At 32.4% G+C, this 13,363-nt stretch overlaps 1 protein-coding gene across 6 annotated transcripts in view; it reads left to right on the plus strand.

The window, feature by feature from the left end:
• Positions 1-275: 275 nt before the first annotated feature.
• The window catches only part of Pcdh11x (protocadherin 11 X-linked), a 619,725-nt gene continuing 606,637 nt past the window's right edge, over positions 276-13,363 (plus strand). For all 6 annotated transcript variants that reach the window (XM_042678788.1, XM_042678789.1, XM_042678790.1 and 3 more), the window contains exon 1: positions 276-815. In XM_042678788.1, the coding sequence (XP_042534722.1) occupies positions 276-815 (540 nt within the window). The remainder of the gene's footprint in view (positions 816-13,363) is intronic.

A 13,363-nucleotide genomic window follows, 5' to 3' on the forward strand; every position in this document is an offset into this window, starting at 1 on the left:
GGAAATGCCTAATATTTGATTACAGATAAATTGTTATTGGTTTGTCAAATGATTTGATATTTTATATAATGATTTGAACTAAAAACTGAGCACTTAATTAAAATGTATGTTTGTGATTGGTTATCTAATAATTTCTTCTTTTTTTTTTTCCTTCTTCCCTTTCATGTCTTCTCCCCCCTCCTCTTCCTTCTCCTCCCTTTCTCTCCTCTTTCTTTCCCTTCTCTCTGTTAGTGTTCTGTGGGTTGATACGGAGCACCATTACAATCGTGCCTGGTATGGACTTGTTGTCCGGGACGTATATATTTGCGGTCCTGTTAGCATGCGTCGTGTTCCAGTCTGGCGCCCAGGAGAAGAACTACACCATCCGCGAAGAAATGCCAGAAAACGTCCTAATAGGCGACTTGTTGAAAGACCTCAACTTGTCGCTTATTCCAGACAAGTCCTTAACATCTCCTATGCAATTCAAGCTTGTGTACAAGACCGGCGATGTGCCACTGATTCGGATTGAAGAGGGTACTGGTGAGATCTTCACTACTGGTGCTCGCATTGATCGTGAGAAATTATGTGCTGGTATCATGTTGGATGCTCATTGCTTTTACGAAGTGGAGGTTGCTGTTTTGCCGGATGAAATATTTAGACTGGTTAAGATACGCTTTCTGATAGAAGACATAAATGATAATGCACCATTATTCCCGGCAACAGTTATCAACATATCAATTCCAGAAAACTCAGCTATAAACTCTCGATATGCCCTCCCAGCAGCCATTGATCCTGACACAGGAATAAATGGGGTACAAAACTACCACCTAATTAAGGTGAGTTTTTAACGACATCTAAATGATTTTTTTTGTATTTTAAAAGATAAATAGATGAAACTTATGGTACATAAAATCTAAGATGTATGTAACAGCATTTCCTTTAATTGAATTTCCTTTAATGATTATTGAGTTTAGTCGGGAGTCAGTGGTTTACAACTGTAATCTTAGCTACTCAGGAGGCTGAGATCTGAAGATTGCCGTTCAAAGCCAGCCTCGACAGGACATTCTAAGAAAGTCTTATCTCCAATTAACCACCAAAAAACCAGATATGGTGCTATGGCTCAAAGTGTAGACACTAGCCTAGGACACAAAAGTTCAGAAACAGCATGACAGGAACTGAGTTCAAGCCCAAGGACTAGTGTCCATCAAGTCACACAAAGCACACCCCCCCTCACACACACACACACACACACACACAGAGTTTAAACTCTGCTTATTACAAGTCAATATCTTCCTCAATATTGTACCTCTAAAATGTTGCATCATGACTGTCACAAACTTGATACAAACAATCAAATCTAAGTATTCATAATGAAATCATGTGCCTATTAATTTCTCTTCATGATTCTTTTAGACAGAAATCTTTATTTTGCTATTTGCAACAATGGCAAATGCATTTATCAGAGGGATTCATAGTAAGTTTTATCATAACATTTCTGTACTAATATAGATTAATGGTAACAAGAAATTTCGTGATGAATTCAAGTTAAGGTCTATAAGATCCTTTCAATTATTAAAGTAGGTTTAAGTTTTAGCCATTATGCTCAATATTAAAATATTTTAATTTGTTACTATTCTTTGGAAACACAATATTCATCTGCTTTAAAAGCTAAGGTAAAAAACATCCTACCCAAGAAGATCTTTTTAAAGGAATAAGCTTCTTTTGACTTGATTCAGGTGTGACAAAATACAAACTAGGACTACAATTAACTATGTGAATGAGCAATTTTATAGCTACTTATAAGCTTTAAAAATTGTAGAAAACTCAAAATTGCCTACAGGAAATAATAAATACACTTTAATGATCAGATAAGTTATATATAAAATAACAAATATACAGATTTCATTTTGATATAATCAAGGGGGTGGTACTGACATCATAACTAATATAAAAAAGTACTAAGAGAACACATAAATATCACATTCTGGTATATTTTATAAAAGATATGTGCTAAGAAGATGTATAGTTTTGGAAAACTATATTTGTTTATAAAGAAATTTGTTTATAAAGAAATTCAAGAGTACATATCTCTTGAATGAATGTAAGTGGGAAAATACACATGTGTTTGAGTATGTGAAGTAACATAGAAAGTAAACTGTTAGAATATATAAAAATGGAAAAGGTAGGATATATAAAAATAGAAAAGTAGATGATTCCTGATAAGCATTTTATGTGAAGTTTCTACTCCTTAGCTCATGGATTGGAAAAAAAAAACAACTATGCAACAGGTAGAAATTTACAGGTCAGAACTTTGTGCCAGATTTCTTGTATTAGCATCTTGTATTAATTTTTGTATTTTAAGTTATTTATTTGTGTTATGTGGATGATGATCTAATTATTCCAGGGGCAAAATTGGGAAGAATGTAAATGAAGTATTGAGAAAATATATCTCTATGAAGTGTCTTTGGACATGTATGAAGCCTGTCACTTTAAATTATAAATTGTATTCCAGGGTAGATGCTTCTTCAAAGCAAGACTATCTAACATGACCTGCCATGGTGCAGATTGCTTATAATGGTAGCCTCAAGACACATGTGACGATTGAGTACTTAAGATATAATCAGTTCTACTATGGGAAAGAATTCTTAATGCTAATTTTAATAGCCTCAAGTATTTTACTTGTTATTATATTAGTCATTTTGGGATAAAATTCACTACTATGTAAAATTAAATTGGACTTTTCCATTAAGTTACATATATAGAATACAATCACTTATTAGGAATAGAGTCTTTGTACAACATTCTGAAAATATGTTATTTTAAAATGAAGTGTGTTTTTAAAGAAGCAATTATTTTTGTTGGTCCTGAGGCTTGAACTCTGGGCCTGGGCACTGTCCCTCAGCTCTTCTGCTCAAGGCTAGTGCTCTACCACTTCAGTCGCAGTGCCACTTCCAGTTTTCTGGTAGTTTATTGGAGATAAGAGTCTCAGGGTCTTTCCTGTCTAGGCTGGCTTTTAACTGTGATCTTCAGCCTACTGAGTAGCTAGGATTACAAGCGTGAGCCACTGGATCCCTTCCAATAAAAAAATAATTCTATAACTTCTCCTAAAAGGAAAGCTTAATGAACTTTAAAGAAATTTCTGATTTGCCTTTGAAATGCATAATAACTTCAAATAAAACATATCTTCTGGCATAATATCAGCATTACTAAAATGTGTTTTCATTTGATTTTTCCTTGAAAGATTATCATTAAATGACAAAAAGCTCACTAGTGTATTTTAATTAAGTTTAAAATACAAGTGCTCTGAAATGTCTTTCAGATTTCGAATGTGTGATAATCCTAATGCAACCATGTGTTGTATCTAAAGTACTGGGGTATTTGTGTGACCTCATGGACAAAGTGTTCTGAGTGCCTATTAAAAATAATGAGAATGGAATACCAAGATTATCCCTACGCATGCAGAGAACCATGACATGGGTGACATTAACAAAGTGCACTTTGACTTTCAGAAAGGTTCTGTCATGAATGTGGCATGTATGCTGTGTGAAAAGATAGGTAATAGAAAAAGAAAGCACAGAAACAGGCTCTGATTCATCCAAAAACTTTAGTAAATTTTAAAATTTGAAAGTAAGTAGGCCAACCATAATAATTTCTTTTAAAGTACCCTATCTTGCAGACTAGAGTGAGAATTTAATTAATATTAATTTGCTCTACTTTTGTTGAATAGACAAGAATAGCAAAATCACAGTTTATTCTAACTAGGGTAAGTATGAAATGTACATGAAAAGTTTAAATAGCAAAGGGAAAGAAGGGAGAAAAATATAGAGAATTGTTCTTGGGAAAATTAGGTCAGTTGTGAATGAATATGTTCTGCTATTATATCAGCTACCTGAAATTAAATTCAATGTTGGAAAAATGTATCAAATGTATAAAATATGTAATATGAAAGATCATATAACATAAAATATACTAGGTTTAAAAATTTTGATTAAGACATAAATTTATACTTAGAATTATTTTGTGATTTTAGGTATGATTTGGCAAAAGAAAAATTATTATTCTATATTTAAAATATTTGGAAAATGAATTTCAGAGATGGTCATATGGCTAGCAAATCATATGGTTTGAAACTAGATATCAGTTTGTGATTCTTAGAATTGATTAACAGATTGACAAAAAGAAGTAGAGCCTTGAGTGAAGAGGTCAGAGAAAGCTCATATGATATCAGAAGAAGAGTGAGAGGAGAAGAGAGAAGAAAAGGTGCAATGAGAGAATGAGGTTCTTACTAAGTACTTTTGCTCTGTAAAATATCTATGTGAACTTAAGGTTAATTTTCAGCTTTAAAAAAGACATTGTGTTCCAAAAAATGAGGGAATGGGTCACAATGTTCAACAAGAAATGCAATCATTACCTTACATATATAACTGTAATCCCTCTATACATCACTTTGACAATAAAATTAAACTAAAAAATATATTATGATGCCTTATAATGAAGATAAATCTATTAGAGTTCTTGAAAAAAATCAGGACAGGAAATATTTTATCTACTTCAGATAAAGTCATCCAAGGAATACCCTCCATCATATTTTGATATAATTTCCCCTAAATTTGGACTAGTCCAAATGCAAGACACTGTCTCAAAATTAACTTAAACAAAAAAGGACTGGAAGCATGATTCAAGTGCCAGTTCCTGAGTTCAAATCCCAATATTGACATTTACCTTTTCACTTTTATAAGTACTTGATTTTATATAATTTAAAGTCCATCATGTACAGATTAACATTTTTGATCTACACTTAAAAACAAGAAAGAGGCAAATTAATTGCTAATGACTATTAAGTCCCTGAAAGCTAAGATTATTACAAAAGAGCACCACCAGTGGGGGGAAAATGACAACATAACATACACTGTCTTCATAAATAGATCCTTATTAATTCTGTCAAGACTAATTAGAATGAAAATGTGATACTAATAGGGTTAAGTTACTTTTGACTTCATTACAATGATCAAGAGTGCTAGTTAGTATTCACATTCCAATAATGCCTTATGCTAAATGTACCTGTTATTAATGGTCCCACATGGAACAATAGTTGTTCAGCATTTTATATGGCTCAATTCTAGAATTTATAAATTGATACTTAGAAAAACAAATGTCTAGCCGGACGCAGGTGGCTCACTCCTTTAATCCTAGCTACTCAGGAGGCTGAGATCTGAGGATCGCCGTTCAAAGCCAGCCTGGGCAGGAAAGACCTTAAAACTCCTATCTCCAATAAACCACTAGAAAACTAGAAGAGGCACTGTAGCTCAAGCGGTAGAGCATTCGCCTTGAGCTGAAGAGCTGAGGGACAGTGTCCAGGCCCAGAGTTCAAGCCCTACAACGAACAAAAGAAAAAAGAAAAACAAATGTCTTTCCAGATATGATCAGTTTATTTATAACATACCCCTATTAGTTACCAACTAATTTTTAGGTGCAGATTTAGACTATTATTCCATTGCTTACCATATCTAAGTAAGTATCAGTTTGATGCTTGATTTGATGACTGTTAAACATTTAAATACTGATAAAATATATTGGGGATATATTTGATATAAAACTGCAATTAGAACATAGAGTTGAAGCCGGGCATTTATGGCTGACGCAGGCAGAAAAGTCCTTGAGACTCTTATCTCCAATAAACCACTAGGAAACCAGAAGTGGCACTGTGGCTCAAGAGGTAGAGTGCTTGCCTTCACCTGAAGAGCTCAGGGACAGCACAGAAGCCCAGAATTCAAGCCCCCATGACCGACTGAAAAAAAAAAAGAACATGGAGTTGACTTGTTCAGATCAGCTTGATTTTCTTTACTTTTTTCTCTTTCTCTTTCTCTCTCTCTCTCTCTCTCTCTCTCTCTCTCTCTCTCACACACACACACACACACACACACACACACACACACACACTTACTTTGTTCTGGGAGTAAGGCTTGAGTTCAGGTCCTTGAAAAGTTGCTTCACACTTTTCCTAAAGTCTGGAAGTCTACCTAGCACTTGAGCCACATATCTTTTCAACTTTTTGGTGGTTAATTCGCGATTAAGAGCCTCATGGACCTTTGTTGCTGGGCTTGCTCAAAATTATGGTTCTCTGATCACAGCCTCCTGAGTAGCTAGGATTAATGGTCTGAGCCACCAGCCTTGAGCTCTGCTTTGTTTTTTTGTTTAATTTCTGATTGATGTTATTAAGGGTACTACATGATCCAATACTGGTCATTTGCTTGTGTAAATTGCTCCTTCTGTCTATACCACATTTGTTTTACTAACAATATTCTGTACTGCAGAGACACTGTCTCACTGAACTAATTTTCAATACAGATAAAAATTTAATAGATAGGTAAAATTTTCATATCAAAATGGTAAAATATGTTAGAAGATTTTTCAAATGAAAACATAAAATTCACATGAATAATAGTTTCTACTTAAATACAAACCACTAAAGAAAGGAAGATTCTCCTTTTGCATTTATTAGTTTACAGTCAACTTCCTAAAAGATGATGAATCATAAGAATTTTATTGCTTATTTTGAATAAATTGCAAAAATATTTTTTGTTATCATATGTTGTTATTTGTGAACATCTCTGCATTTATAAAGAGGAAACTAATATGAGTTTATAGAATAGGAAAAGACACTAGAACTAAAGTGAACTTTAAATATAACTAATTTTACATTGGGTGTTATAAAGTGTTTTGTATTAGCCAAGTTAATTTGCCTTATCCTTGAGAACTCACTTAATGTGAGATTTTATGCATGTTCATAAAATTTTCTCATCCTTCTTATTTTATATTCAGAAAGCCCATTATTTTAACCTTTCTAATAGAATGAAGTAAAGTAAAAATAGAAAGCTGTTCTATTTTGTTTTAAAGATAGCACTAAAACCTAGTATCTTAATCTAATTCCAACCATATAAATTTAACACATTTATTATCACGTATTTAATGAGTGACCAATGTATACAGTCTTTAGAGACAAATATACTTTTGAATCTTTTCAAAATGCCCCCAAGATACCTTAATAATGGGCATTACAGTTAATGTGTTTTTTTTTGGGGGGGGGTCCAGTTGTGGGGCCTGAACTCTGGGCCTGGGTGCTGTCCCTCAGCTCTTCAGCTCAAGGCTAGCGCTCTACCACTTGAGCCACAGTGCCACTTCCGGCTTTTTTCTTTTTGCTTATGTGATGCTGAGGAATCGAACCCAGGGCCTCAGGCCTGCAAGGCAAGCGGTCTACCACTGAACCACTTTCCCAGCCCATAGTGTGGTTTTCAAAGTAATGATAACATAGAAGAAAAACTATGATATGTCTTCAATTGGTCATGCTGCCTTTAAGAACATAATTATTTAATTCCTTACAGTCACAGGAAGGTTAAAATGCCTGGATCTAGCTTTTGAAGATTTTTACCAAGAACCTTCAGCAATTTATAATATTTTAATTTCTTACTAGATTTGTATTTTTATTTTTTTGGTCTGGTCGTGGGGCCTGAACTCTGGACCTGGGCTCTGTCCCTCAGCTCTTCAGCTCAAGGCTAGTGCTCTACCACTTGAGCCACAGCGCCAATTCTGGCTTTTTTTCTTTTTGCTTATGTGGTGCTGAGGAATCGAACCCAGGGGCTCAGGCATGCAAGGCAAGTGCTCTACCACTGAGCCACCTTCCCAACCCCTAGATTTGTATTTATGTCAGTGATATTTGTGACAAATTTTATCTGCAAAATTGTTTTGAGATAAGAAATAATTAAATTTTGATTACAATGGTAGTTGTCATCAATACTAATAATGGTAATTATATGTCTCTATTGTCTGTTTTATTATGATAATTCTCTATTAATATTTCTGTCTCTAATTTCTGCCCTACATAATGAAGAAAATTCTAATCATCTTTAGGAAACAGGAATATTATAAGAATTAATGAAGAATGGAAAAATCAATAAAATCAATTGAGTGCTTGAGTTTTTCTGTAAACAATTTTTACGCTGTATATTTTAAGGTTTTAGTCATCCCCAATTTTTCTAAACTATAATGCTTTTCACTCCCTAAAAAGGTTTTTTTATAACCTAAGCTTAGTTTTTCATACATATTTTATGTATATGTACAGGGAAAAATATGACAGCATCATTTCTTTCTCTCAATCAATGCCACTGGCTCCACATTTACTTCTGGAACTAGTTCAAGTTTTTAAGCCTTCTATTTGCTTTCTTTAGCTTATATCTTGAATCAAATTTTTCTTTTTCTTCATTTGTCTTTGTCTCTTCCTGGCCTTCCATAAGACTGTGATGCTGCTAATATGACTAGTTTCTCATATACTGCCTTTGCCATCTGGAATTGCTTTATTTACATCTCATTCTTATGCCATTTAAAAATCATATTTTCTCTCTTGTCTTTTCTTTTTTTATACTGAAAATGTTTGTCTGATCCCTTTTCTAATGAGTAACTCAGAATTTTCTTCCCCTAGGCTTTTGTAGGAGAAATGTGGAAAAATATATTTGGTTATCTGTAATCATTGTAAATTTATAGATTCTAGATTTTTTTCAAGGAAAAGCTTGCTACAACAACAAGTATTTCATTTTTAATAGCATGACTTTTTGTTTTTATGAGAAGCTCTAGATATGCTCTGAGGAGAAGTGTTTGTTTAGAAGCATCCCTTTTAAATAGCCTGGGGAAACATAACACAATCAATAACCTGAATACTAAAGACAATGGAAGGAAGAAGGAAGAATTGATGTCAGTAATGAAAATTATAAAAATTAATGGTTAGCAGAGGAACAAGTGAAGTACTCAATAATCCAAGCATGCATTAATTTTAGATAAAACAATTTAGTAGTTTATTAATGAATTGAAAAGTATAGATTACTTTTAGTTGAACCTAATATTTTCCCTTTGTTGAATAATTACAAGAATATAAGAATGTATATAGAGGGCTAGAAGTATGGTTTAGTGGTAGAGTGCTTGTCTAGTATTCTTGAAGCCCTGGATTCGATTCCTCTGTACCACATAAACAGAAAAAGCAGGAAGTGGTGCTGTGGCTCAAGTGGTAGTATGATATCCTTGAGCAAAAGAAGCTCAGGAACAGTGCACAGGCCATGAGTTCAAGCCCCAGGATTGGCAAAGAGAAAAGAAAGAATGTATATAGAGATCACAAACTGAAAAGCAAAATCTTGTGTAGTTAAAACCTAACAAATATTCTATTCCCAGAAATTCATCTTATTTCAATAAACATATAAATAAAAGTTAGCTATGATAGTTGAAAACAGAATAAAATTATAAATTTCTTATGCTGATTGTTTCATTTTCTTAGTGATCTCAGACATCCATTTTTTCCTGAAGACATAAGTAATATGTTTTGTGTACTTGAAGTAAACATTTAAGTCTTTTAATTTTGCCACAAGGAAAGTTATTTCCAAGTAACCCATCTACAAAGAGCCATATCACCCCATCGAACAAATTATTCCTCTAAACGGAAAATCTATGAAGTTCTCAAATTGAGGGAGAAATAATGTTATCAATTCTCCCCCTTTGTTAGCTATTGTACAGACAATCTTAGGCATGGAAAAGTGAAAGCACCCTTATCACATAAGATATATGGTACTATGTTGGAACATTGTTGGCTGGTTTTCATTTGAATTTTAAAAAAAGTTTCTCTGCAGATTTTTAGAAATAGAATACATTTCATTTTAATTTTGAAATATTTTTAGTCTACATTAATTGTGCAAAAGAGTTATGTTGTGATATTTCCATACATGTATATAATGCAATTTTTTTATATCCATTACCTTTATTACTTTATTACTGTTCTTTCTTTCTGGTACTCGGATTTACACTCAGGCCCTTCCACTTGCTTGGTTTGTTTGTTAATAACATTATTATCCATGCTATTTGAAGCTTCAGAGTTTCATCCATTATATAAACATGGTTTTTAATGTCATTTGAAAAAAACTTAAACAATGTTGTTAGACCTTAAATGTGTTATTGAGTTTGTCCTCTACACACGCATTGTTAAATAACCATTTATCAGTAGATCAGTTTAGTGTGAGCCTAAAGGAAGGATGAGATACAAAGATGCTTAAGCATCTTTCCAAATTTAGAATTGGGTTAGAGATTCAAGAGCTTTGAGTAGTTTCTGTAACAGAGGTATAGTGACTTAATCTTCATAGGAATATTTTTCAAAAATCCTTTATAGAAATTTTCATTTCTCTAAGCTGAGTTTGAAAATAATTTGCTACTGTTGTGTCATCAAATTTCTGTACAATTTGTATTCTTTGTTTTCCTACTATATCACCATCACAGATGTGATATTTTATGACGTAATTATTCTGCAAAATAAGTTTTTGTTTTCATCACGAATTTTCCTGGAATTTTGCTCAAGAATTTCACTATCATATGTACATATTAGCCCTTCACATGTTCATCTTATTCTGTTAGAAGTAATCACTCTTCTAAATATTAGATCAAACATCATCCAAAAATTCTGCATGCACAGTCATTGAACCAGGCATGTTGCAAACTTTTATTTTATTCTTTAACTATGTTGACAGTATCTTTTATGTTTTTAAACTACATTACTTATGAGAATAAGTGATTAAATGAATTAGTAAATAAATTCTTATTAGGTTTACTCTGAAACTTGCCTTTAATTAATTGAAATACCTTGAGAATTTTAGACTAGTCACTAATAAAATAAGTGAATTTGCTCCAAGAAACTAGTTAATAGATTTCAAAGTAATTGCTGCAGACATAAATAATTCTGAACATAAAAGTAAAATTAAACACAAAATGTGCAAAGTTTTGTTAGCTTGATTAACAATTGAGTAGCATACATTAGATTTTAGAGTAATGATGTTATTCATAAAAGGCCATTTGCTTATTAGTAGTTTTTAAACTTTATATTGTTCTTCAACCACCTCTTGGCAGTTAGCCAAATCCAAAACTAGATTTTGATAGAAAAATATTTTTACCTAAAAATAAAAATTGGTTTTTACTAAATGCTTGCCAGACTATCATTAATAATGCCTACTATGTTATATAATATGTACAGTAGAATCAATTTTTTTGATAAAATATCATTTCACTAAATTAGATCTTAGTAATCAAAAGAAACCTTGATCTCAGCCACCTGAATATTGCTTTTTGCATATAAATATTTGGTGCATGAAAGTAATTTGGCATATTTCCACATACTCATTTATTAAAAAACCAGTCAATATTTTCTTATGAATCAAAGTTGAGTGAATCATATCCTTTCCCATTGCATGTTATTTTCCTTTAAGTCACACTAAAAATATTTCCTAGAAATTCTCTACTTCAGGGGCTGGCAAGGTGGCTCAGTGGTAGAGCACTTGCCTTGCATGCATGAAGCCCTGGGTTCAATTCCTCAGCACCACATAAGCAAAAAAGAAAAACAAAACAGAAGTAGTGCTGTGGCTCAAGTGGTAGAGCGCTAGGCTTGAGCTGAAGAACCGAGGGACAGCGTTCAGGCCCAGAGTTCAGGCCCCATGACCGGACCAAAAAAAAACAAAGAAGAAGGAAAAAAAAAGAAATTCTTTACTTCAGGAAATTTATGTCACAATTTCCCAAATGCAGATTTATTCATAGAAGTCATGGATAAACTCAAATATTCATTAGAATTGCTTTCCAAATCATTAATATTCTACCTATTTAGAAAGCCTAATGTTATTACAGATTTTTTTTTATCCTGATTGACATTACATGTAAATTATTTTTCTTTCAAAGCATAGCATTTTCTGTTTTCTAACAGTGAAGACAAAGCAAATAGGTGTTTAGTTAAAATTTCAGAAATTTTTAAAGAGATTTTGGAATTGCACTTGTTGCTATCATGAACTTTCATGTAATATACATTGAAAAAGGATGCCTTGTATCAACTACATAGTCTTTGAAATTTGCTGTGCAATCTTTCACATATTTTTGAAAACACTATTTTTTACAAATCTTGGTTACTTATTCAGGCTATAGTAACATATAGACTCTGTAGATATCTGCAGATTTAACTTGTGTTATAATTGCCAGAAGAGAAATATTGTTTAAAGATATTTTATCACATTTCCCAATTGTTACATTTTTATTATAGTTATTTATTTATACTGAAGAACATTTCATAGATATTATGCTTTAGAATATCATCTTGTGGTCATGTAATTAAAAATATTATGAAGATACTTTAATTTGCTAATGTAACACATTTTTTCTGTTATAACTAAACTTATCTTTATTTTCATCCTTTTAAACTAAGATTTTTGGCTATACATACATTGAAATTGTAGTTGCCTATTTATGGCATTGTCAGTAATTTTTCCTCAGATCATAAAAGACACCCTCCAGAATGGAGACCCCATTCAATGTAGTTAACTAAGTTATTTTTTTTTTTGCAAGCTTATTCCATTAAAGCATTTATTTTATAACCCTTGGCTGTCTAGACTTGTCACAGCTTTGACATTTACGACAGGTATTTAGTAAAATAAGGGAATGGCACTGCTATAACTGTTAAGAATGAACTAGATACACTTTCTGGTGGATTCCAAATTAGTGCTAATGTCATGTTCTTATATTGCTTGCATTGTCCACTATATTCTCTAATACCTATAAAAATTAGGATGTATAATGAATTGTAGGACATTTTCTATATTTTGTCACATTTTCTAAACTTTGAGTGCATATGCTTCAGTAAATTACTAAGTAATTCATGATACTCTAAATTTATATTACAATAATATGAACATTACCTGTAAATCCAGTAATTATCAAAATATTTTCCTGGATATTTCTTTCACCTAATAAGTATTAACAATAACAAATTTTACCTTATCAAATAAGTAGTTATATATTTATTTATATCAAACAATTATAATAAGATTTTTTATATATGTTGAGACAGGGTCTCACTATATAGACCAAACTGGTGTGGAATTGGTGATTTTCCTGTCTCACACTGCCATGTGTTACACTAAAGTTGTCTGCCACCATGCCCATAATATTTTCACTTGTTTACTGTCATCTTGTTTTTAGTTTTGATTGAACATGTCTTGGCATTGAAAGCAAAGTTTGATTTAAATAATTTAGAAGAAAACTAAAGGTCAGTAGGTGCAATATATATTTCTCCATTCTGAAGTGATCAATGTGTTAAGAGAACTAAGTGAGAGAAACACAAGTATCATGTATTTTCTCCCAGATGCTGAATGCAGCATAGAAAAATTAAGACACGAAAGTAGAAGTAGGACGACTTGGAGGACGGGATTCAGGAGAAGAAGAAAGTGGGACAAGAGAGGATGATACAGTGGAAAAGGAGTAAAGTATATAAAATGAAACTAAAAAATTTCACAATAAAACTCATGTATGATTAATAGATAAA

The sequence above is a fragment of the Dipodomys spectabilis genome, unplaced genomic scaffold, assembly GCF_019054845.1.
Source record: "Dipodomys spectabilis isolate Male_0828 unplaced genomic scaffold, ASM1905484v1 ptg000048l, whole genome shotgun sequence".
In the NCBI taxonomy this organism is placed as follows: Eukaryota; Metazoa; Chordata; class Mammalia; order Rodentia; family Heteromyidae; genus Dipodomys; species Dipodomys spectabilis.